General features: G+C 41.3%; 1 protein-coding gene across 1 annotated transcript; it reads right to left on the bottom strand.

The window, feature by feature from the left end:
* Positions 1-200: 200 nt before the first annotated feature.
* SLC16A14 (solute carrier family 16 member 14) lies at positions 201-25,606 on the bottom strand. The gene is made up of 6 exons (XM_075269043.1): positions 25,455-25,606; positions 12,754-12,837; positions 8,848-9,115; positions 8,060-8,203; positions 3,239-4,213; positions 201-1,212 (listed from the first exon to the last, which is right to left on the bottom strand). Exons 2-6 carry the CDS (start codon positions 12,757-12,759, stop codon positions 1,061-1,063), a joined length of 1,545 nt encoding a protein of 514 aa, XP_075125144.1. The 5' UTR covers positions 12,760-12,837; positions 25,455-25,606; the 3' UTR covers positions 201-1,060.

The following is a 25,606-nucleotide window of genomic DNA, read 5'->3' as shown; positions in this document are numbered from 1 at the left end:
AGTTGCTCCTTTCTGGTAGTAATATGGAAACCACAGATATAAAGCTACATATCTATTCTAGTAACTTTGTAGATACTTTGCTTTTCCCTTATGTCCACAACAACAGCACAACAACGGGGTATTTTCTGCACTCTGTTGTTGTACTGCTGTTAGGACTAAGGGAAAACAGATTATCTACATAATCAACGATACTTAGACATACATTTATTTTATAAGGCTTTCTTCTCTGTTCAGATACAACGCTAAGTCCATATATATGAGCTGACTTCCCCTGTTTCCAGAGTACATTGTAGGAATTCAGGCACAGTGACACAAAGCTGTCAGGTCACGTCTGACAACACGTGTACATAAACCGCTGTCAGTTTCTAAGGGCAAAAAACACGATTTTGAAGAAAGTTATATATACATACCTGAATAGGGAAAACGCCAAGATACAAAATACATAAACTACTTGTCATTAGATTTATACTATAAGGGGTGAGTTTCACGTTGTGCTTCTCTATTGGAGACATGCTCAGTACAACTTGCAAGCTGTCTTATATGAAATATTTGTCAGTAATGCCATCCAGTTATACTGTGCAATGAGTTTCCTAATAACCACCACTAACTACAGTAAGACGATATCTTAGAAATAAAAAATGTGTCCATTATCATAGAAAAATATGTTTTGCAAACGGTAATTCTCTGTACCCCACATTGTACCCCCTAGACTTCTCCCACAATAAATACCCTTAACTCGTCCTTCTACCCCATAATCAGCCCCCTTTAGGTTCTGGGAGGATCTTACAGTTCTACAAGATTTGGCTTAGACTGTGAATATCTGCATATAGTAAGTGGTTTCTGAGTAGACAGAGTTCATAAGTGCACTAAACGTTTCATCTTCCTAATGTCCATTTATTTCCATCCACAATGTCCACATCCCATGTATAATACGGGAACTTGTGGCTCTACAGCGCTTCTTCAACTACCAATAGAAGGGAATTGGTCTTGCGGATTTCCTGTTGTTCTTCTGTCTGATTTAGTGTAGTATTATCAACAATGGTGTTGGCTGCCATGACTTTCAGACTTCTTGGTTCTCAACTGGTTTTTCATGACTTTTCTCCTTTGGTTGTAGACAAGGCTCCAGCAACAAACAGATAATTCCCAACATGTACAGCAACCCACACACATAGAAAGAGTAGTCATACTTCTGTGTGATATCAAAGATCCAACCTAAAAGAGACACATCACAAGTTAAAATTGGGTTTACAATAAATTGCCAATTTCTCCATAGCTGTTGAATTGGATCCAAATGAATCACATTAAAAATGGATCTAAATGAATATAAATTTGTTGCTCCATTTTCCAATTCTATATCGGCAGAATCCTACTAATCTTATAGGAGTCCCATTTTTGGTGCAATTTCTTAATTGAGGGTAGAGATTTGTGACTTTCTAGAATTATCACCATAAATGCAACCATTAACCATTTGGAGGTAACGGCCCTCACCAGCACTAGAGCCGCTGGGGATTAGGTTTAGTCAAGAATTGCTGCAGAAATTTCCATCTAAATGGAGTTTCCAAAAATCCATCCAAATACAGCAGTAGCAATCCCAGTATGTTCAGTCACAGATAAGTGTTCAATCTATCTTTCTTGTGTAAGTATCTCCTTAAAGATGAATATGGGCTGGTTTACCTTATTTGCAGCTGACATATATTTTTGGTGAAAACCCCACCAATGTCTTTAGCTAAGAGTGGCTTCAGTAGGAATGGGAAATATATAGGAAGCCACTAAAGGCTTTGGCTCAAAGAAACACCGCAAAATCTGCGTTTCCGGAATGTGGGGCCTCAGCCTTAGGCAGGGTCCACACTAGGCATTCTCGCATTGCGTTAGCTGTTGTATACTCACTGGTGGATAACCCACTGCTATGTACACTCGCAGAATAGTGGATGAAATTCTTCCAAATCTCACCTACATGTTGTGTACAGGTTATTTTGTGCTGCAGGTTTTCAACCCACAGCATGTAAATTTTGAAGGCAGGCAAGTGTGCCACAGCAAAAACTTCATTCTGGATGGATTTTGCAGTGGCACCTTTAAGAAAAATCACCCAACTAAACTTCTCTTGATGGAAATTCAGCAGTTTGTCCATTTTGTAACCTGGTCTTACCACTACATGGAGAACAGAGCTGTCTGCTTGCTGCTCTATTCTCTGTGTATCAGCTGCTGGGAACAACTGATTGGTGGTGGCGCCAAGTGTCCACCAATCTTATATTAACTAACCTTAGGATTGGTCAGCAGTAGTTTGTCCTCGTGAACCCCTTTAAAGGGATATCTGTTTGCAGGTGTAGTTGTTAATGGTGCTGCAGTTTATTGACTGGGTTACAAGCTCAATGTCTGCAAATACTCATGAAAAGTGTAAAGTGCACGGAGACATAGGGTCTCTATAGACTGTAGGTGACCTTGATTTACTATAACACATTCTTTTACTGTAATTTCTTTTTCTAAAGCTTCTAGTTAAGGTCTGTACCTGGAGCTCTACTGCTGACTGCTTCATAGTTTTACTACATAATATCTTAATAGGGTTAGTCACTCAATCCCTTGCAAAATGTCTTTCATCGTATAACACAAATCAGGTGACCTCTCACATACACCAGGAGATGTTTTACTGCTACATTCAACTAGATGGTGTTTTCTTAATTATTTGGGTTTCCTTATGAAATTTTTTTATATTTACATCAAACAAGTTTGTCTGAAATAAAAATCATATTATAATATGAAAACTGTATGAACAAGAGTTCTATTGGGAGGCTTTTTTTGGAGGCTGATTTTGAGGCAGATTCTTGACCAAACTCCTGACCAAAAAAAACTCAGTGTGAACTCAGCCTAAGGGTAAATTCACACAGAGTTTTGTGGACAGTGTTTTGAGGTTGTATTCGCCTCAAAACCCTGACCAAAAAGACGGCTCCCACTAAAATCAATGGGAGCCGCTCAGCCATTTGTTCCAGCTCCCAGAAATAAGAAGCGAGGTGCTCATTCTTCAAGCCGAGTAGGCTCGCGATACGATCTGAAGACACACCCTCCTCCGGACTAGGCCCATTCATTGGGCCTAATCTGGATCGGAGCAGAGTGCATGACTGGATGCCGCTGCAGTGCACTGGCTTTCAGTCGCGGCTACCCGGTTTTTGGATCAGAACCTGAGGCGGCCTCTGCATATAACCATATAGCATATACTCTGTGCAACACAATTCTTTGTTATTACCTGCAAATGGAGGTCCCAAAAGTGCAGATATCCCATTGGCACAAATGATAATCCCGTAGGCATTTGCTAGTTGCTTGATGCCCACCAAATCCTCAGTCACAACGGGCATGAGAGAGAAGTAGCCACTTGAGAACCCTATAAGTGCGCAGACCACAGCCAGGGCGGCATATATTTGCATAAGAGGGAGAATAAGGATGCAGATACCAAGGGTAAAGTTGGAAGCAATAAAGACATTCCAGGCACTGACACAGGACAGATCTCCAAGAAAACCTAAGATAATCTTTCCAAAAATATGCACAATAGCAATAATTGAGGTCAGAGGAAAGATATTGTTCTGTTCAGACATACCATACAGCTCCACTATCTCTGGAAGGTGTATAAATGGAATGACGAAGCTGCAGTATGCCAACAGAGCCCATATAACAAATGCTACAAACACCTTGTTAGTAAATAGAGAGGCTGCCCCAAAGTAGCTAGAATACCAGGTCCAAAAACCGGACCTCATAGCCACAGTCATTCGAGTCAAGGACTTTAGGATTCCATGTCTGCTTATGTCCTTCATGACAATCTCATTACTTGTGTCCTCCTTGCTCCATGAAGGTCCAACATCCGTTTTGAATTCCCCGTCCTCATCGCTGTGCAGCACGTTATTGGGTTTCGCCGCATCGGCATCTAGCAGCGAGGCGTCCTTCTTATCTTGGTGATTGGTCATAGCCTCCGTGCTGCTTTGCATTCTGGTCTCCAAAGGCCTCATGAGTGCTCCACATACACACAGGTTAAGGGTGACTGCTCCCTGAATTATCATGGCATTTCTCCAGCCAAACTCTGCACACAAATACTTCAAAAACACAGTGATAAGGAATGTCCCAAACCCAGTACCTGTGGTACTAAGACCTTGTGCCAGAGCACGGCGCTTTTGAAAATATTGCCCCACCATGACCACTGCAGGTAGATATACCATTCCACTTCCAATACCTAAAAAGAGGGTGAAAAAACATGTCAGCATCCTTTTCTGCGGATGAATATTTGGGCATGATATCTAAAGTATCACGATTATCTTTAAAGCGAACCTCTAGTTATTAAAAAAACTTTCATAAATGAATAGTACAGGTGAATATAAGAAACTTTGTAATATATCTTATTCAAGAAATATGCTTCCTTTTCCAACTATCAAGGTGAGTTACTTTTTACATAGAAGTCTATGGAGAGGGGAGGAGGAGTATGCTGGAAGATGTACTCAAATAACTGCTGCGCTACACTATGAGTGAGAGAGAGCATTGACATTGCCATACCATAAAGATAAGAATTTGCTACTGCACAAAATGAGGCAATAAATCAATTAACAGTCTCCTCCAATCTCTCCCCTCAGCATAGACTTCTGTGTGAGAGCTGGATACCAAGACGGATTCTTTATAAACAAACAGTCAAACAGTGTGAAGATAAAGAGTATGACAGAAACCTATGACATGAAGAAGGAAACATATTACTTTTAGAAGATATATTACAAAGTTTCTTATATTTACTTGCACTATTCATTTATGAAAATATGTTTTGTAATCCGGCGCATGTTTCCACAAGGTTTACAGTGATGAAAAAATGTATGGGATTTAAATCCTCAGCCACATAAAATAACCTTTGCTATGTTGTGGATTTTCACCCCAGATTTTATCCTATTAAATTAAATTCCTGAAATCCACTACAAATGTGCATATAACATACCGTATATACTCGAGTATAAGCCGACCCGAATATAAGCCGAGGCCCCTAATTTTACCACAAAAAACTGGGAAAACTTATTGACTCAAGTATAAGCCTGGGGGGGGGGGGGGGGGAATGCAGCAGCTACTGGAAAATTTCAAAAATTAAAATGGTCGGAGTTTTTGGCTGCAGTAGTTGCTGGGTGCTGGGGAAGGGGAGGGGGTGTTTTGATTGTCTGTCTGCCCCTTCCCTGAGCTTGAGGACTGAGTTTTTTTTCCCCCCGCTTGGCATTCAGCCTGCCTGAATATAGGGGATCTACAGTGCTCCTATTAACCCCTCCCGACAGAACAGGAGCACTGCAGATCCCCTATATTCAGTACACCGGGCACTGTCAGACACAGGGATACCTAATGTGTATGTGTTTCACATTAATTTTCAACTTTTATATGTATTCTAGGGAAAGGAGGGATTTAGAACTTTTATTCAATTTATTTTTTTATTATATTTTTTAAAGCTTTTTTTTTTTTTTCACTATTTTATGGGATATTCTATACATTACTATTGCAGCTGGTCATAGCCCCCCCCCCCCTTCCAAAAGAAAAAACTTTTTTTTTTTTTTTTTGCTTGACTCAAGTATAAGCCAAGGGGGGCTGAAAAATTTCGGCTTATACTCGAGTATATATGGTAAGCAGATTTACCACAAATTTGTTGTGAATTTTTTCCACTGCAAGATCTGAGTCAGTACAACGTAAATTTATTCTAATGCATCTCATTCATCTCAAGAAAAGTTCTATTTTAATTCTAGAATCAGAGTCGCATTTGTTCATGAACTGAACGTCACCTAAACTAACCTCTCCCCCCCCCCATCATACTTACCTGTCTTCCGGTCCAGACCTTCTGGGCACAGGACATCATTTCTTCTGGGTGGCCAGCAACTCCTCTTCTTGAAATCTTCCTCTTCTTTAATCTGTGCAATAGAGGTGGAGTGCTGGCATGCCCAGAAGAAGTGACATCCTGTACCCAGAAGGTCCGGATCAGACGACAGGTACATATGAGGGGGTGGGGTTGAGTTAGTTAGGAAGGGCTAGTAATGGGCGGATTAGCCAGGTAAACAGGGGGATGGTGTGAGTGAGAAAGGGAGGCGGATGGAGTAGGGGGATGGAGTGAGAGAGGGAGGTGGTGTGAGTCAGCTCTGAGTGAAGCCCAAGGCATCATGGTAATTGTAGGAAAACAGCAGCATTAAAGGTGGGATCACAGTACCTTTGGATATCCGTATAGTGTCTGTTAAACAAACCTGAACCTATCATAGCAGACATTAACGGACACTAACTGATGTTAATGTATCCTTCTTTTTTTTTTTTTAACTGATCCATTTAGTGCAGGGGCCCTCAAACTGCGGCCCGCCGAGGAAATTTTTCCAGACCCACCAGCTGGGGCGCACCTATAATAAATCTACTAGGGCCATGAAGGCGAACCCTCTCTGCTGGCACGCGGGCCGTTGCCTGCATCGCTCACTAACGGGGAATCCGGTACAGGATTCCCTGTTAGTGAGCGATCCCTTCTTTCAGCTGTATGTGCAAATGCACATTATTGTTCATTACACATACACTTTAATGTGAAAAAATAACATGAAACAGTCATAAAAAATAAAATTGCGTCAGTTAAGAAACCATTTTTTTTTGACGGACACAAAAATCCTGCAGGTCTGATTTCTTGTCTGCAAAAAAATAACAGACGTGACGGATTTAGTGTAAAACGGACACTAATGGACACAAGATAAAATCCCATTGAAATGAATGGAAATTTTAACAGATCGGTGGCAGTTCTGCTAAAATCTTGTAACAGACAATTGCAACGGACACTACTGACAGTCACCATGGGTAGTGTGAACGATTTCTAACAAATCTTATTTTTTTTCATTAAAAATTATTTTTTGCGTGGAAAACCCCTTTAGGCTAAGGCCCCACGGGATGATTCACAGTGCTAAAGCGCTGGGGGAAAAACCGCGGCGGAAACGCATCTTGGTCCACCCTGCAGCACTTTGAACAGAAAGTTTGCGGAGTTCTCTCTTACAATTATATTACAGGAAAGCCGCCGGTGTTTCTATAGATATAATTGACATTCTACGATTTCCAAAACCACGTCAGTTTTGGAAATCGCAGCGTCTCTGTGCTACGGCTTTAAAAGCAAAGTGGGCATGGGATTCACATGAATCCCATCCAATTTTGCAGTTACTGTAAAAGGCAGGCAAATTGCGGCGTTTTCGGCCCGTGGGGCCCCGGCCTCAAGGACCAAGCAATTTGTTTTCATTGCTGCATTGCATGAACCTTAACTTTTTTATTTGTCCCATCAATGTAGCTCTGTTGCAGCTTGTTTTTTTCTGCGAGATGAGTTGCTTTTTGCAGGGGCGCTATCTTGGGGTACATATAGTTTATTGGTTTGATTTCATTATTTTTGGGAAGGATGCAAAAAACTATTTTGCTAAATAATTCACCATTTTTCGTTTATTTCTATTTATTAAATTTTTTTCATCTTAATACAGTAGCATGGTAAAATAGGCAAATGCTTATGTCAGAGCCTTTGTTACAGACCCCTGTCTTCCACAGTTGAGCATTAGCCCCCCCATAATCACATTGCAGAAGGCCAATGGGCTGACAGAGGGAGTGCAATACTGAGTTTAAGTGGTTAATATATGCTAATTTGCACCATGTTAGGAGATAGCATTATTACCAAATAACAGAAAGTGAAAAACATGGGGTCCATCAGGGTCCGTTCATTTGTAGGAATTTGACACTAATTTACAGGTGGATTTGGCCTTAAGTCAAGTCCAAATTCCACCCTGAATTGGTCACCCAATGTATGCTGAAAAAAAGAAGGGACCTGCTTGATCTTGCCAAGGATCCTCCACACCGCCAGTCACTTAACTGGTCAGCCCCATTCATCTGAGGCAAATGAGTAAGCGAACGCTGTGGTGGAAAGCCTAAGCTATCTTTTGATAGGGAGTCTGAGGATCGGAAAATGAAGAGGAATCTAAGGCAGAAGTCAATCTCAATACCTCTTCCTTTACCACCACCTAAACAGGCCCTCACTATAAAATCCTTCAAACCAGTGTCCTTTACTTACCAGCTGTCACTCCAAATGTAATAAATAGAAAGTGCACATTGGTGGCAAATGCACTTAGCACCCAGCCAAGAGAAGTAAGGAACCCGCCAATCATTGCAGTTTTCCGACATCCACATGTGTTAATAAACAAACCAATAAATGGACCTGGAAAAGAGAAATCCTGGTTACAGTATGTTCACGCTTCTGTATTCTGAAGTCTTTGTACATTTTCTCTGATTCCATTCCTGTTTTGGCATAAAAACACTGATGCAAAAAAACTGAGCAGAATACAACCACATGACTGTACCCTTATACTGAGGCCACACATTGCAGAATATTCGTTTTTTGCTGCAGATCTTGCTGCAGTGTTTTGAGCCAGAGTCAGGAGTGAAGTATAAGAACTTCCTATATATTTGCCATTCCCTTTCATATCACGCTTGTCTTTAACTCAAGAAACACAGCAAAATCTGTAACAATAAAACACAACTTTTTTGCAACATGTGGCCTCAGCCTTAATAAGTATCGTAACCGGAAAGCTGGGTAGGGTAAAAACAAAATTAAAAAAAATGGATGAACTACATTGTTAATGGATAGTTAAAGGTGGATGACAAATGAAAAATATGAGATTTAGCCAAAGCAGTTTGTCACCAACCCTCTAATGAGTATGGGGGCCTCAATAGAAGGTGCTGGAAGAAAGAACGATTTCAACATGACAGTCCTTGCCGAGAGCTGCCCCAATGTTTCCTGAACAAAGTTTATATGATTTAGGTTTAGTATCTACGCCCTGAGTCAACTATGTAGCTCCGTACCTACAATAAGAGTAATGCCCATTGATAGGGAGCTGACCCATGCTGTCAGGCCTCTGCTTTGATTGAATTCTTCAAGCCACTCCATGTTAAGTATCCCAAGCGCCATCTGGGATCCCATAACTAAAAGGTGGACAAGGAATGAGGACAGCACAACCATCCATGCCCACCCTCCATCAATGTTGGGGTCCACTTTTGGCTTGTCTGTTCTGCCTTTGGTCTTTCCGTCCAGTTTTTTCTCCATTTGTGCTCCTTCACTGCACATCTTGGCCTGTGTTAGAATATATAACATCACATTAGCACATCGGTAGGAAAAATACAATTATCAAAGATGAACATTAATTGTTAATAAGCATGGAGACTCTGATATACTACATAATGGATGTTTATGCATCTAAGATTTGTGGATTCAAGGATCCAAATTTAGGGTGTATCAGCATTTTTTGTGTATGGTTGATTCATTTTTTCACAATATTTATTTTAACAAATTTTCATTAACTTTTTAGTGTATTGGATTAATATTATATATAATATATATTATAATAATAGTATAACGTGATGGTATAAGACATGCCTATTTTTGGCCGTTTTCACAAATAGTCAATAGGCCAGATTTACAAATTTAAAAATTGTTACAAATGTTGTTTTTGGACCTCCCACAGCACATTCATGGAACAAAAAGTGGCGGGGCCATTGCAGTACATTTAATATCATTTATGCCAGTTTATTTGGGCAAATGATTAGTGAAATCCATCCCAGCTACAATCATGGGGAACTCTATTAGCACTGGGGATATGAAGACTGACGTTCTATATGCCAGTCACTATAAATATGTGTGGGTAGGGTAAAAACAAAATTAAAAAAATGGATGAACTACATTGTTAATGGATAGTTAAAGCTGGATGACAAATGAAAAATATGAGACACGTGGATGGAAAACAGATGTTAAAATCCAGTTCACTCACTTGTGTGCTTGAAGCCTAAGAATGGTACAAGTAATACTGCTAGAGCGGCATGCCTGTACACTTGGATCCTTCTGGCACTGACTTCCAAAAATGAAAATCAGTATAACATCTGGATATGATTTTTTGGACAGAAGACTGAAGCCTGATAAGTGTTTCTGTCCTGCTAAAAAAAATCCAGACTTTTTTTAACACTGGAAATCAACAACAATAGGATTTAACTGTATTGGTCGATATAAAGGTTTATTTACAACCAGTCATCACACTGCAAACATATGGTACACTGCAATGCAGCCCAGGTAAAGGTCTACCACATACTACGTAGCACAGAAGGATGTAATTGTATAGGCATCCACTTCTTTTGCAGTATGTAGTACAACATATGTTTAAAGAGGGTGTGATCCCAGAGTGGTTAGACACAAGATTAAAGAAAGTGGTAAGGATATGTTCACCTAGGGCAGTGATGGCGAACCTTTTAGAGACCGAGTGCCCAAACTGCAACCCAAAACCCACAAAATTTTCGCGGAGTGCCAACACGACAATATAGACTTAATACTATGCGGATCCACAATTGCGGACAGTTACTGACCAAAAATTACAGTCATATGGGGCTTTACAGAGCTTTCAATAATACAAACAACGTTGTACTGAAATGTAAAGGTCTCGGCATTTGGTACTTTGAACAATTAATTTTCACTATTTACATCGCACAGGATCTGTTTTATAGTTACCGTGTAATATTCTTACATCCTGTACTAATATCACGTCTGCTATAAAACAGATACTGTGTGATATAAATAGTGAGGGGACCCCAGACAGTATTATATGCTCTGCAGTGGGCCCACCACACAATATTATATTCTCCACAGTACCACAGTAGCCCCCCAGTGTTATATGCTCCGCAGTAGGTGCCCCCCCCCCCCCCCACAGGATTATATGCTCCACAGTGGCATCCACACACAGTATTGTGTGCTTATAAATAGGACCCCCCCCAGTATTATATGCTCTTTAGTACACCCCCCAGTATTATAAGCCACCCCAGTATTATAAGCCCCCCCAGTATTATACACTCCCCCCAGTATTATAAGCCCCCTCAGTATTATACACTCCCCCCAGTATTATACACTCCCCCCAGTATTATACACCCCACCCAGTATTATAAGCCCCCCCAGTATTATACACTCCCCCCAGTATTATAAGCCCCCTCAGTATTATACACTCCCCCCAGTATTATACACTCCCCCCAGTATTATACACCCCACCCAGTATTATAAGCCCCCCCAGTATTATACACTCCCCCCCAGTATCATACACCCCACCAAGTATTATAAGCGCTCCCCCCAACATCATATACACAGTGAGCCACTCTCATACTCACCCCTGAAGAGCCGCCGGCATCCACCTTCTTGTCACTGGCGGCGCTGATGACGTCATCGCGCCCGCGTCGGGGCAGAGGTCAAACTCTGCAGCCAGTGTAGGCCGCGGTCGCGCGATCCGCGGCCTACCCTGACAGCTTTCAGCTGTATGTGCATTTGCACATACAACTGAAGGCAGTGATCGCTCATCAACGGGGAATCCTGTACCGGATTCCCTGTTGGTGAGCGATACGGGCGACCGCACGCGTGCCAGCATGGAGGGCTCTGCGTGCCCTCTCTGGCACGCGTGCCATAGGTTCGCCATCACTGACCTAGGGCATTTTACTACGTTCACAGGAGGCCATACAATTTAACTGTATAGTAGATTATGCTTTCCTATATAGTGGACATTATTTCCTACAGGCAATTTATATGACTATACAGTGGTATATGTATAACTGTTACAAGAAGGCAAGACATAGGATCCATCTTGAAGACACTGGTCCATTTATACGACTCTGTAGCAAGTTCTGCACAGGGGACATATAAGGGAGGACCAACGATATTGCCAGAGCAACAGAAAGACTTGTCACAGTTTTGCGATGACCAGACTATTCTTTGCCAAGCCCACATCCAACAACAAGATCATATCTTGTCATAAGCCCTAACTCCTGTAAACTGCACTTACAATGTTCAGGAACCCATATTAAATTACTAGTGCTTATTAGTGTTGAGCGAATAGTATTCGTCGAATACCTCGCTCCCATAGGAATGCGTGTAAGTGGCCGTCAAATATTCACTGCGCTTAACCCCTAGGTGTTCGGCCGCTTACACGCATTCCTATTAGAGCTCAACACTAGTGCTTATCTTACGACATATACACCTACTGGAGATAATAATTGAGTTGAGGTTCTGGTTGATAGAAAGCAGTAGTGGCCATGGCCAAAATAAGAATCCTATAGAACCAATGTCAAGCAAATTTCCTTAGAGGGAAAGACCACCTTTGCAACTATTACTGTTCCACTCCAACTTTGCCAAGAGACCTATGTACCTCCATGGTAACAGGATACATACCTTGTGCTTGTCTGATTTTGTTACCCATCTGACAATACTTTTTGCCAACCCCCCAAATAAGAAATATAAGGATGTGTGACTGCAGAATCGGACTACATAGTGTTTGTTTGTAGTCTGGTAGCATGGAGACACACAGATGTCTCCATAAAATGATAGCCATGACATAAGACGAGATACAGTTTTACTCAAGACAATTTGCAAAACTACTTTATTTTTTAATTTTAGATGCCTTGCAACATTGATAGGGTTGTGCAGTATTAGTATTACATGTCTCTTCTCAGGAAGTGACCTCATGTCCATTAGTCACATGGCAATGATATAGCTCAGTCCTATTAAAAGGTGAAATGTAGGTCTTGGAGTTTGACTACTGAGAGAACAGAAGACTTTTTATGCTGTAAGTTGAAGGATACATTGTTATCTATATTGCTTATTTAGAGTGAAGTTTGCTTGTATACAATGATCACTCATATCCCTGTGAGCTATAAGAAAGGATAAAGATGTCTTACTCGCTTACTTACTTGCATCTGTACCACTCATGTGACTGACCCGTTCACAGGTTGAAACACCCAGGAAGTTTAGGGATCATTGTACAAGCAGGGAATCTGAAAGAAAAGGTCAAGGAATCACCAATATTGTAATAATGTCACAGACAGAATTACTGAAATGCAGAGTCTTAGAGAAGCTGCTGTAATATAGCATATGGCATTGTATAAGCTTATTATTATTCATGTCTACTCTGTATTTAAAGGGGTTCTCTAGTGACATACATTATTCTCTGTCACCCTTAGATTTTTAGTGTTTTATATATCCAAATCCACCTGGGCCATTCCAAAGATATAAACCCTTTTAATGTTGATGCAAATTAAATAAAATTAACCTAATGGGTGGTGATGTTGTGGTTTCCCTGAGGGCAAAATCTCTATGTGCACTGTTACTTGGCTAGTATATCTTAACTAGCCTTTGCCCGGACTTCGTCTACAGGTTGTTGTGATTGTTCCGGCATCAGAAGCGCGCTGGGACACCATATTAATGAGCGTGTTCTTGGCATTGATTTTCCGCATGCTCCGGCGTTTCGGCAGCTCTCAAGCTGGCCTGCCGCTGAACCTGTTTCTTGCACTGTGCCTGGGATTGTTCTGGCATCTCAGCACCTCGCTGGAACATAATATAATGAGCGTGTTGTTGGTGTTGATGATCTGCCTGCTCCTGCAGCTGTGAAGCTGGCCTGCCGCTGAACTCATTCCTGGCGCTGTGCACATGATTGTTCTAGCATCTGAGCAGCTCAGTGGGATGCCATATAATGAGTGCGTTGTTGGCGTTGATGATCCGCATGCTGACCTGCTGCTGAACTTGGTTCTTGTATTCTGCCTTGGATTGTTTCGGCATCTCAGCACCTCGCTGGGACACCACGCCATATAATGAGTGTGTTGTTGACGTCGATGATCCCCCTCAGCTGTGCTTGAGAAGAAGTCTGTGACTTCTGATTTCTTCATAACTCTCGTTGTTTGCGACAAATTAGATTCTCTTTTTCCAGTCATGTTAAAAATTGGCAAACAGCCAATTTGGATTAAAGGTGTTGGCCCATGTTTGTCAGCACTGGAGCAGATCAGATAATATGCAAAGGTGTATACACACTGAGGGTTAGCGTGTGTTTACACAGAGAGATAACAGCTCTGGCTGAGATAAGGCTGCTGCTAAGAGCTGTTTAATATAGTATGTGAACCTAAATTCATAACCGTCATGAAACCATGTCATTTACCAGGATAAAAAGTAACTTATATTTTAATCGAGGTTACAATCTAATTTAATTTAAATCTGTTCAGCCGTTTTTGTGTGATTGAGGAACAAACATCCAAACTTTCACAATTATTATTAGTAGGAGGATAGGATTAGTAGGATAGGATTTACATCAACATTAACAGGTTTATATCTTTGGAATTGCTGAACAGAGTTAGATACACACAAAATACCATAATGCTCAGGGTTACAGCGCCTCAGATAATTCTGGCTTCCCTACATAGTGATATAAAAAAAACCTGCTCAGGAGATTGTTGTATTTGGCAAAACTAAGACTCTTCATTGCCAGAAGGCGGATATCAGCTCAGTCTACGACATGTTTGGATCGGTTTTGTATTATGAAACAAATGTAACGTTATGAAATATTACTCAATTCTTTTTGTGTCTGTGAATAGGTCACAGTTCCTACTGCAACCCTGTTTTATATCTACAGTCTGTCTGTCTATCTATCTATTATATATAAATATATAGTGGCATTTTGTATATAGCAAGTAGTAATGTAGGTACAACATATCTGGTACTGAAGATACTCCTCCAGCAGAATTGGTCGAGACAAGATTTCCAAAAGCACCCTAAGGCCGGGTTCACACGGAGTATTTTGGCTCGTAATTTGGTACGTAGACGCCGCGGGATCTTTTGCAGGTCGTATATGCTCCCATTGTTTTCAATGGGAGCCGGTACTGTATACGCGGCACTATCTTGCGGCCGCCGCAAAATCACGGCTGCAAAATAGCGCTGCGTATACGGTACCGGCTCCCATTGAAAACAATGGGAGCGTATACGGCCCGCAAAAGATCCCGCGGCGTCTACGTACCAAATCACGAGCCAAAATAGTCCGTGTGAACCCAGCCTAATAATGCCCCAAAACCTACCTACTTGTTAGAGAGGACCTGTCGCCAAGTCTGAAAAACCAAAAGACATATGACATACATCTTTTATTATACACTGTCACCATTTTAGGGTGCTTAGTTTATCCAAATCTGTTCAGCTATTCCAAAGTTATAAGCCCTTCTAGTGTTGATGCAGATTAGTGTATCATAATCAAGTGGGCTGTAACACTGTATGACACACAGCACACAGACTCCAACCCCAGACAAACCATAGTGTTACCACCCACTTGGCTACTATGATCTAATTTATATTAATACTAAAAAGGCCTATATCTTTTGAATGACTGAACAGATATGGATAAACAGAATGCTCAGGTTGACAGAGCCTATCAGATGAATGTCATTGGCTTATTAGACTTGGTGCTGGGTACTTTTTTACAAGTATGGTGGCAATTTCATAAGTAGCAGGGACTTATAATCTTGTGCCGTCTCCAATGAAGCTACAGAACATCTTATGGCAAAAATAACCCTAATTAATACTATAATTGACTCCAATGGGGAAGATGTCTGCACAAAGATGAGCGTCTATATGAAGAAATAGCTTTTATTATGTGACCACCATCAAGGGCTTTCATCTCCAGCTGCCGAGCATGAAGTGATCTCTTGAGGTAAAAATTTTATTTACTTCTTTTATGATATTCATCATTCTCTATGGTACAATGTAGAGTGGTTACTGACTGCAACGTGCAGGGTAACAGGGCACACGTTTCTCTGAATATAAAATGCTTGCCTTATATTATTAAACAGAAAGGGATTACGTATATATTCCTCTGTTAAACTAGTTCATTTTTCTACCCTGGTTATACTTAGTACATAGCTACCAGGGATATTGTCTGCCAGAATCAAGTAAACTGCTGTGTGCATGAGGCCTTAAACAGAGGGACTTGATAACTTGTTACACAAGGCCCTATGCTTTGACATGGGCAAGAACTGAAGCCCCAGTTTTCAGCTATCATTCTACAACACCACATTGAGCCTCAAATAATGGAGGAATCAAACATATATATATATATATATATATATATATATATATATATATATATATATATATATAGCTTGCAAAAGTATTCAAACCCCTTGAGCTTTTTCATATTTTGTCACCTTACAACCACAAACTTAAATGTAGTTTATTGAGATTTTTAGTGATTGACCAACACAAAGTAGTAGATAATTGTGAAGTGGAACATAAAGGATACAAGGTTTTCCAAATTTTACTCAAATAAAAATCTGAAATGTGTGCCATGCAAAAGTATTCAGCCCCCTGTACTCTGATACCCCTAAATAAAATCCAGTGCACATAACTGCCTTCAGATATCACTTAATGAGTTAATACAATCCAGATGTGTGTAATTTAGTCTTAGTATAAATAAACCTGTTCTGTGAAGGCCTCAGTTTGTTAGAGAACACTAGTGAACAAACAGCATCATGAAGACCAAGGAACTCGCCAGAGAGGACAGAGATAAAGTTGTGGAGAAGTTTAAAGCAGGATTAGGTTATAAAAACATATCCAAAGCTTTGAACATCCCAAGAAGCACTGTCCAATCCATCATTCAAAAATAAATAAAGTATTCTACAACCTACCAAGACATGAACGTCCACCTACACTGACAGATGGAGCAAGAAGAACACTGGTCAGAGAAGCAGCCAAGAGACCCGTGGTCACTCTGGAGGAGCTGCAGAAATCCACAGCTCAGGTGGAAGAATCTGTCCACAAGACATCTATGTCACGCACTCCACAAATCTGGCCTTTATGGAAGAGTGACAAGAAGAAAACCATTGTTGAAAGAAAGACATAAGAAGTGTTGTTTGCAATTTTCCACAAGCCATATAGGGGACATAGCACACATGTGGAAGAAGGTGGTCTGGTCAGATGGGACCAAAGTTGAACTTTTTGGCCTAAAGGCAAAGTGATATGTGTAGCAGAAAAGTAACCCTGCCATAAATGATCGCCCCTGGTCTGTACAGAAACCCCATAAATATTCACTAAAATGTCTGATCTACATCAGAAAGTTAGAATGGTGTACACTAACATAGTGCATTGCTAAAATGAGCCTGGAAATCTGAAGCAGGATCCGATCACTATACACTATGTAATGTACAAACCTAATGAAAATAATAGCTTACCTATATACTCATGTGTAACAGCGCTATGTGAGGATTATACTAAGACACAAAGGGCACAGATTAAAGTTCATGAGGGGCTGCCATGTGTCACATATTAGTTACTGCTAGCTCAACATTCTTCAAGATCCATACATATCCCTCCAAAGCCAGGCAAACATAGGACACTTCCTACTGTACATACAAGCATGGGCGCTCCTTATCATTCTCCTTCACGTGTAACTGCTGAATACAAGCATCAAAGATGACAAGTACTATAACATAGCTAGAAGACCAGAGCGGGACAAAGGTAAATGGTACAGGAATTATTTCATTGCTGGATTAATTCAGAATTCTTAGACTCTAAAACAATATAGCAGATAGTACTATACTATACTATACGATAATCCTTTAATAGTCCCACAATGGGGAAATTTCAGTGATACAGTATACTACCATATTACAATATATTCAGAAACAACCAGGGTTAAGCATCCCAAAAGTCTTAAAATATAGTTGTTTTTTTGCCTTAGAAAATGAACCAGTAATGTAATGAATAGATAAAATTGAGGAAACTGTCAAAAAAACCCAAAAAACTAAAACAATTATATATATATATTAAATCTGTCTATCTATCTCCTATCTATCCCTCTATTGTCTATCTCCCATCTATCTATCTATCTATCTATCTATCTATCTATCTATCTATCTATCTATCAATCATGTGTCTATCTATCTATCTGTCTATCTATCTATTGTCTATCTATCTATCTATCTATCTATCTATCTATCTATCTATCTATCACAAATAATATTGACTTACCTGATACTGTCACAGCAACTAAACCCAATGACATGGAGTGATCAACTTCCACCTAATGGATTTATATATGTAGAGCAGTGTAGGAGACCGAGTATCCTCCCAGAATTGGGGTGTAGGAGACTGAGTATCCTCCCAGAATTGGGGTGGACACAGCCTGTGCATCATAGTGTGAAGTAGTGTGAGGATGCAATGCTGGGGTGCAGGGCTCAGCACTGACATAACACAACGTCATCAACATGATGCAAAGTCCAAGCTTGTCTATTTAATAGAAGTATTTTAATGGTTAATCACTTTGCAAAGTGATTTGGCCAGCACTCAATGTATAAGAAACGTAAAGGTATGTATAATGATCTTCTAGGATTTTACAATCTCTTCTTCATATCTCTGGTGATAAGGAGCTCTCTGGGACATTATATTCCAAAGGCACAAAGAACAATCTGCATCCTGTACTGTCACTGAGAAATCATACAATCACGAAATGACATGATATTCATAGAATCTTCATTACAACCTTATAGAGGGCCTTGTATGTCCTCTAAGACTGGGCATGTTATATACCATTGCTGACTTCACAGCACTTCCACATTTACTGCTACTTTCCCATTGTTCCATCCATATCGGTGCAGTTAGTTTTGGCTACCAATATCTGTACTGTCAGGGATGTGGGCTTTAGAATTCAGTGTCATTATTAGGCAGTAAACAAGAACCCCGTCAGTACACTACTATAGACTTATACTGTGGAAAGGGCATGCTCCACTGCCTGGCGATGATGCCAAGCTATAATCCTGACCCCTGACATTAAAGTGATATTGGGAGCCAAAATTAACAGCCCCAATATCTCTGCAATGGGAAAAGATACCCTCAAAACTGAAAGAGTCCTGAATTCAGCACACTATCAGTATTGTCATAGTATATAAATGCACAATCTTGGGCTTCGTTCACATCTGCGTCGGTAATCTGTTTGGGGGAGTTCGCATGGGGACCCCTCAGAACAGACTACAGAATGCATTGGCAAGCGGTGTACAGTGAAAGTACATGGACCCCACAGACTATAATGGGCTCTTTCTGCTTTCCGCACGGTCTCCACAAGGAACATGTGGACAGAAAAGTACTTCATGATCTACTTTCTTGTCCGCATGACTCGTGCAGACACTGTGCAGAAAGCACACGGACCCCATTATAGTCTATGGGGTCCGTGTGCTTTCACTGTACACCGCCAATGCGTTTGGTAGTCCATTCAGGGGGTCCCCATGCGGACTTCCCCGAATGGATTACCGACGCAGATGTGAACGAGGCCTTACAGGACATGAAACGTCTTCTTAAAGCCTTTTGCTTTTGGCGCCATCCCCTGTATAGGATCTGATGCTGGAGACTTCCTTAAAGAGAACCTTTTACCTCCTGGGGCACATGCGGTGTAATACACCACTAGAAAGCTGACAGTGTGCTGAATTTCAGCGCACTATCGGTTTTCATGTTCTGTGATCCCGGTGAAGAGCTATTGGCGCCGGTAATGTAGGTCTTCACTGTCAGCGTTTATTGCGTTGTACTGTGAAAGGGGGAGCTCCTTACCGCCCAGCCATTACTGTCAGAAACGCCCTTCTGACAGTGAAGAGCTACAGTACCGGCACAGATAGCTCTTCACTGGGGGCACACAACGGGAAAGCCGATAGTGCGCTGAATTCAGCGGACTGTCGGCTTTCTAGCGGTGTATTACACCGCATGTGCCCCAGGAGGTGAAAGGTTCTCTTTAAACAGCTGATCGGTGCTGCTGCTTTTTAATAAACCTACAGGGAAGATACTAGCAATTCTGCAGCTAAAATTAACAATCTGTGTTTTTCATACCCACACACGTTCTTGAAGAATCAACTTTTCTGCAGCAATGTGTGGATGACATTAACCAAAATCTCATTCACTTTGCTAGTACTATAAAGTGCAATATTTCTGCAGTAGCCAAAAATAGCTGTGTTTTCGCAGAGGCGCAACTATTGGGGTAGCAGTGGTAGCAGATGCCATAGGGCCCAGGACATTAGGGGGCCCGGCGGCAACTGCTATTGCTGCTGATTTTTTTTTTTTTTAATAGGCCTTTACCTGCTGGAGTAACTCCAGCAAGTACCAAGCCCCATTTACTTACCGATCCTGGCTCCTGCTCACAGCCTCTGGTGCTTCCCCTTCTACAGAGGCAGCCTTGAGTAGTAGCCAGAATCGGTAATTGAGGCTGCGGGCCTTCGATCCCCACAAACACTATCATTATACTTGGGGAGGAGGGGGTATAATGATTGGTGGCCCAGGGGAGGTATAGTTAACTTAAAAAACAATGTTACTTACCTCTCCTGGCTTTGGAAGGCTTCAGGCCTACTTGTGTGACGTCCCAGACGTCACGTGGGCTGGGGCTTGCATCCTGGCTCACGTGACGTCCAGTACATCATTTAAGATGGCCGAGAATCAGTCGGGAGTGCGCCAGAGCCCAAGTGAGGTAAGTAACATTGTTTTTTATGTTTGTGTCCTCCCTTGGGTCTCCGATTATTATACTCTATGGTCTGAAAATTATATTCTTGGTCCATTACGGGGCATAATACTGTGTGCAGGGGCCACTATGGGGCACAATATTGCATGCAGGGATGTGTGTGTATGGGGGGTGTCGGTCGGGGTGGAGGACCATGTCAAAATTTCGCCACGGGGCACCGCCATTCCTGGGCCTTGGCCTTAAGGTTGCAAAAGTACTTGGTTCCAAATTGATCTGTCTTTCCCTAAAGTGTCAGCCCCGTAGTTGCATGACATGCTCTGTACAAGCAATACATTGTAAAGTGAATTTAGTGGCCATTCAGTTTGCAAGGAGTGGGCAAATACCTTCAGGAATTTCGCAATATTCCGGAGATCCTGCTGGCAGAACATGGCCAAGGCTAGAATACATGTTTTTAACTGGAGATTCCCTTTATTCATTAACACAGGAGATATTATGTAACCTTTTATGTACATAGAGAATTATGAAAACAACTACATTGTGTCCTAGAACCGGCTCTACCTAGTTCACTCTCAGCCGTCCCTTTGTCTCCCATTTTTGGATAAAATCCAGCCATCCTTTTTTTAATCTCCAGAACTGTATATCATTCACGTCTTGTCTGACCACAAAGTTCAGAGTCTGGCCATACCCTCGTATATACTTTTTCCGAGACCCAGGTGGCATTGCGGACACACAGGGTACAATGTTCAGCAATTCGCTCATCCTTGCAAATGTCTCCCTCAATCACTTATTAATTTTTACAGCACGATGTAAAGCAGAAAAACAGGGCTGACCCTTCACCTACTTCCCTGTGACAGTGACAGACGCGGCAGCCGGGAACGTGGACGCTAGGAGTCAGCTAAAATGCATGAAAGTAACACCCACCGGGATACACGGCCTGAACACGATGGACACTTCTGATATGTTACTGCTTACCTGGAGTTAATAAAGTTACACTAAGTTTCGGTCTGCAAATCTTCATTGCTTCAGTCATATCACACTCAATAATATGAAGTTAGTAACTTCAGATTCTTCTTATGAGGACCTGTCCCTTAGAGTAATACACACTGAATGGCCATAACTCAGGGCCATACACTGAACTAGACGGCAGACCACTTATATCCTAGACAGGAAGATAAACTATGACATCATCTATCATCAGTAGTGGATACAATGAAGGTTCAGTAGTGTTATCTTCTATTGTAATTCTGTTATGTCTGATGCAAAGCAAACTATCCGCAGGTGCAGGCTATTATTGGACTTTTTTACTTTTTAATACTTTTTCAAAAATACATGTAAAAAAACCCAAACAAACATCAAAAATTCTTTAAAAATGTTTAACATAAAAATGTGATTTAAAAAATAGTTAATTTTTGGGTAACACATTCAGTTTAAAGAGGTTGCCCCACTATGGACACGTGATTCCTACTCACAAGATGGGGGAAAGATTTGTCTGGGGCTATGACTAATGAGACCCCCGAGTGTATAGCAGAGAGGGGACGCGCAATTTTCCTTAAAGGTGATGTTGATTGACATCGATTGATTCACAGGATCTCCATGTGATGTGGAGGGGGGGGTGTCTGACACCCGGACTCTATGCAGATCAGCTGTTCTGGCAGCATTTGGGTGCTGGAGGCTATAGCAGTAGATAAGAAGCACATGCAGGATCTCCTATTCAAGTAACGACACTTGCTTCACTTTCTCGGAGCCACCACTACACCGTGTTTGGGGTTGCTGAGTCGATCCTATTACTTGAATAGCAGAGCCTGCACAAGTCCTCTGTCCCTTGTTATAGCTTCTGGCACACAGATGCTGCAGAAAAGCTGATCTGTGCGGGTCTCTTCCCAGTCTCTTCCACTCTCAGATCAATCCAAAATCCTACAATACAAAAAAAAGCATAAAAAGGACTTATACTCAATATATTGTCATGGTGGAACTAAGCAGGACCTTGCCCAGTACTTAGCTGAACCTGTGATCGAGCCTTGCCAGCAACATCAAGAATGTTACCAATAATGCCAAAAAACAGATTAGGACAATCTACTTACAGAGGGTTCAGCATTTACTGCCTTCATTCTGCTGAAATACTGTTCATTTAGCACCTTGTATGGACGTTTTCCTTCAGGTTAGGGCATCTGTACAATGCTCTATGAACAGATGAACTACACTGCACTAAATGGCACCACATGTTACCCAGAAGTGCCAACAGGCACCAGAAGAATCACACCAGCTTCTTAACTAATACGGAGAGTTCAGATTATTGTTGGAACAGAAAAAACGGACACATGAACATCAATCAGTGTCTGTTAATGTCCGATTTTATAGCATCTGTAATAACGGACAGGATAACAGACGACCGTCCACCAGCCATAGACTTTAATGTTAAAATATATTAGACACTTAACAACTGTCACAAGTCTGTTATTTTAAATGGATCCAAAAGTTCTGCACCCTGCGTCATTATATCCGCCAGAATAACGGACCTGTGACGGATTTGGTGAAGACGGGCACAGACAGACAACAGATCAAATCCCATTTCTGACGGATCTGTTAGTGTCCGCTGTTAACATTTTCTGACGGATGCTAACAATGGTAATGTGAATGCGCCCTGCAACACTGCAACAATACGTTCTGATGTGGTGGATTTGCAACGTTAATTGGTTCCAATTCTGCACCAATTGTGGAAGTATGTGAACAATACATCGGTGCGCATTTTAGGGAATACTGCCCTATATGTTTTTATTCCATGCGAGGCCATATCTGCAGCTGAAATTCTAGTTTTATGGCATTTTTTGCTGATTGAAAAATAAAGTGCAGATTTCAAAAAAATTCAGCTGCGGAACATCAGGAGCTGTTTTGATGTGTTTGTTTTTTAGAGAATTTTTGGAGCTTGTAAAATTTTCAGCTGTGTAAAATACTTTCCCACTGTAATGTATGAGTATCCGTCTGTAAGTATTCTTCACGTCTATTTCAGTATGTCATGCAAGCGTTTTGCATATAAAATATGCTTGAAAAATTGCCGGTACAACATGTCCTTATTGTTTCCATGTAAGAGCAAAGTTAACAAGACGCTGCCGAATTCGGTGGGATTGACCAACTATCTTGTCTTTATGAGGTTGTTCAACTTTCACTGAAAGATGTCATGGGAAGAGAAGGATCAGGCATACTGCATTTAAGCATGGCCAATCCTTAGAAACTATGGGTGATAATCTGCTAGAAGTGTTTGACATCATATTTTCATCTCCCTATTTAGAACGCATGAGAGATCCCAAGCCAAGTATGCAAGTGTATGGGGGTTCAAGAGGAATAGCTGCGGGCAGACAGCAATTGAAGGTATATAGTGCTCTTTGTATTTCACATGACCCTTCTCTGTTCTAGTGAATAGCTAAGAAAGTTCTTAAAAGGGCGGAGAGTCTAAAAATACACACATATGTAAAATGTAAAACCTGTAATGCTAGTGAGACATTACTAGCTGGGGCCAGATTGCAACACAAGTCCAACGCACAATGTTGGAAAGTACAGAAAAGAAACGATGAGGCCGGGTTGGCTGTTCTTGTATCGTCAGAAAGATGAGACTAAAGGGGCAAAAAATGAATAAAATGTACTACACAGTGTATTGCAACAAACATGGCATGCTCTGTTTACTATTTGCTACTATATGGGTACAGTAAGGAGCCCTTTAGTGGTCACTAACTTTTTGTCAAACTTAACAATACAAGCAGATATAATAAACTTTGTAATAAATCCTACCAGAGAAAAATGCTTCTTTCTCTACCTTTTTGTTCCTGCCCCTCTCCTCCCTGCTAAATTGACATTAACTCAAAAATCTTAGCTTGGTGTCCCAAGATGGACTACAGCTCACCGAAGTGTCAAATTGGAGCTCACATGTAAGTCTATGGAGAGGGAACGAGGAGGAGCTGATTGGGGAGAAGTGAAGATCACTTATTTCTTATCCCCCGAGCAGCACTTATCTTGTGTCTGCTGTAAGATCTATCACCAGCGTACATGAGAACAGGGGTCCCGAGTCCTCTGTGTGAATGGAGCACTAGTGCACAGGTGTGAACACTGCTTTATTCATGAGCACGTGATGGATATAGAGCTGTACTTGGCTGTCTCTATCAGGTGCATAGAAGTGAATGAAGCAGATAGATAGATAGGAGATAGATAGATCACCTCCAATATCCATTACACTCGAACAATATACAATCATATACATGTACCTGGAACTTTCTTTGTTCTATATGTTACTATGGGTAATGGTTAGATGCTATGGGACCTCCTATTATATTTCTTTACAATCTCCTGTTATATCGCCTGCATAGAGGCAAGCTAACCCATCAGGAGCAATGTGAGGAGGGGGCCACCAGCCTTGTCATACTCTCAAGCCATGTACATGCAAATATACATGGTCAGCATCATATCAGTGAATACATGTGCCCAGGGAAGAAGTCTGTCCTGTGTCTAGTATATACCTAGACAATACAGAGCGCATCCTCACCATGAGCAGCAGCGGCGACATCTCCATGCGCACATTGCTCCTCTTAACCTATAGTAACCTCAGTGTGCAGTCCACTGGCAGGAGGCGTAGGGAAGAGATGTGCCCCCTCTACAAAATCACAACTGTGTATAGAACGCTATATTAGACATAGTCCTATACTGTGCATGCGGCAGTACAGGTGTTGGATATTATTACAATAGACATTCTATACATCCCATATGCTTAGATTGCAATGTATATATAAATTAACAAGTCATTGTTATGTACGGTTATATTATACATGGACATATTGTATCTCTTACATTATAAACAATGTTAGTTTTTATATATTTTATGTGCATATTAGTAAATAGAAATATATATAATTAATTTTAATATTAATTTCAATTATTAAGTATAGACATATATTTTTATCTACATATTATATATATACACACACACACATGTACATGTATATATAGATATATAGGGAGAGATAAATGGGGAAGATCTTTGTGTCCCCACCACTGGCCACATATAGGTGTAATACAGTATACAGACACATGCCATGCTGTATACCCAGTCTGTATACCTATACCCTGTATATGGTCCTCCCCTCACAGTATATGGTGCTCTACCTGCTCCCAGCTGTAGAGATGCCCCTTGTGGACCCTCAGAACCTCCTCGTCCATACACAAGTTGCCGGCACCATGACCCCCGGTGCAGCCCCGGCCGCCCAGCGGAGGGAGCAGCGGCCTCAGGTGCTCGTTGTCCGGCCTCATTCCCGGCT

The sequence above is a fragment of the Leptodactylus fuscus genome, chromosome 3 (assembly GCF_031893055.1).
Source record: "Leptodactylus fuscus isolate aLepFus1 chromosome 3, aLepFus1.hap2, whole genome shotgun sequence".
Classification (NCBI taxonomy): Eukaryota; Metazoa; Chordata; class Amphibia; order Anura; family Leptodactylidae; genus Leptodactylus; species Leptodactylus fuscus.
This window is presented reverse-complemented; position numbering and strand designations above follow the sequence as displayed.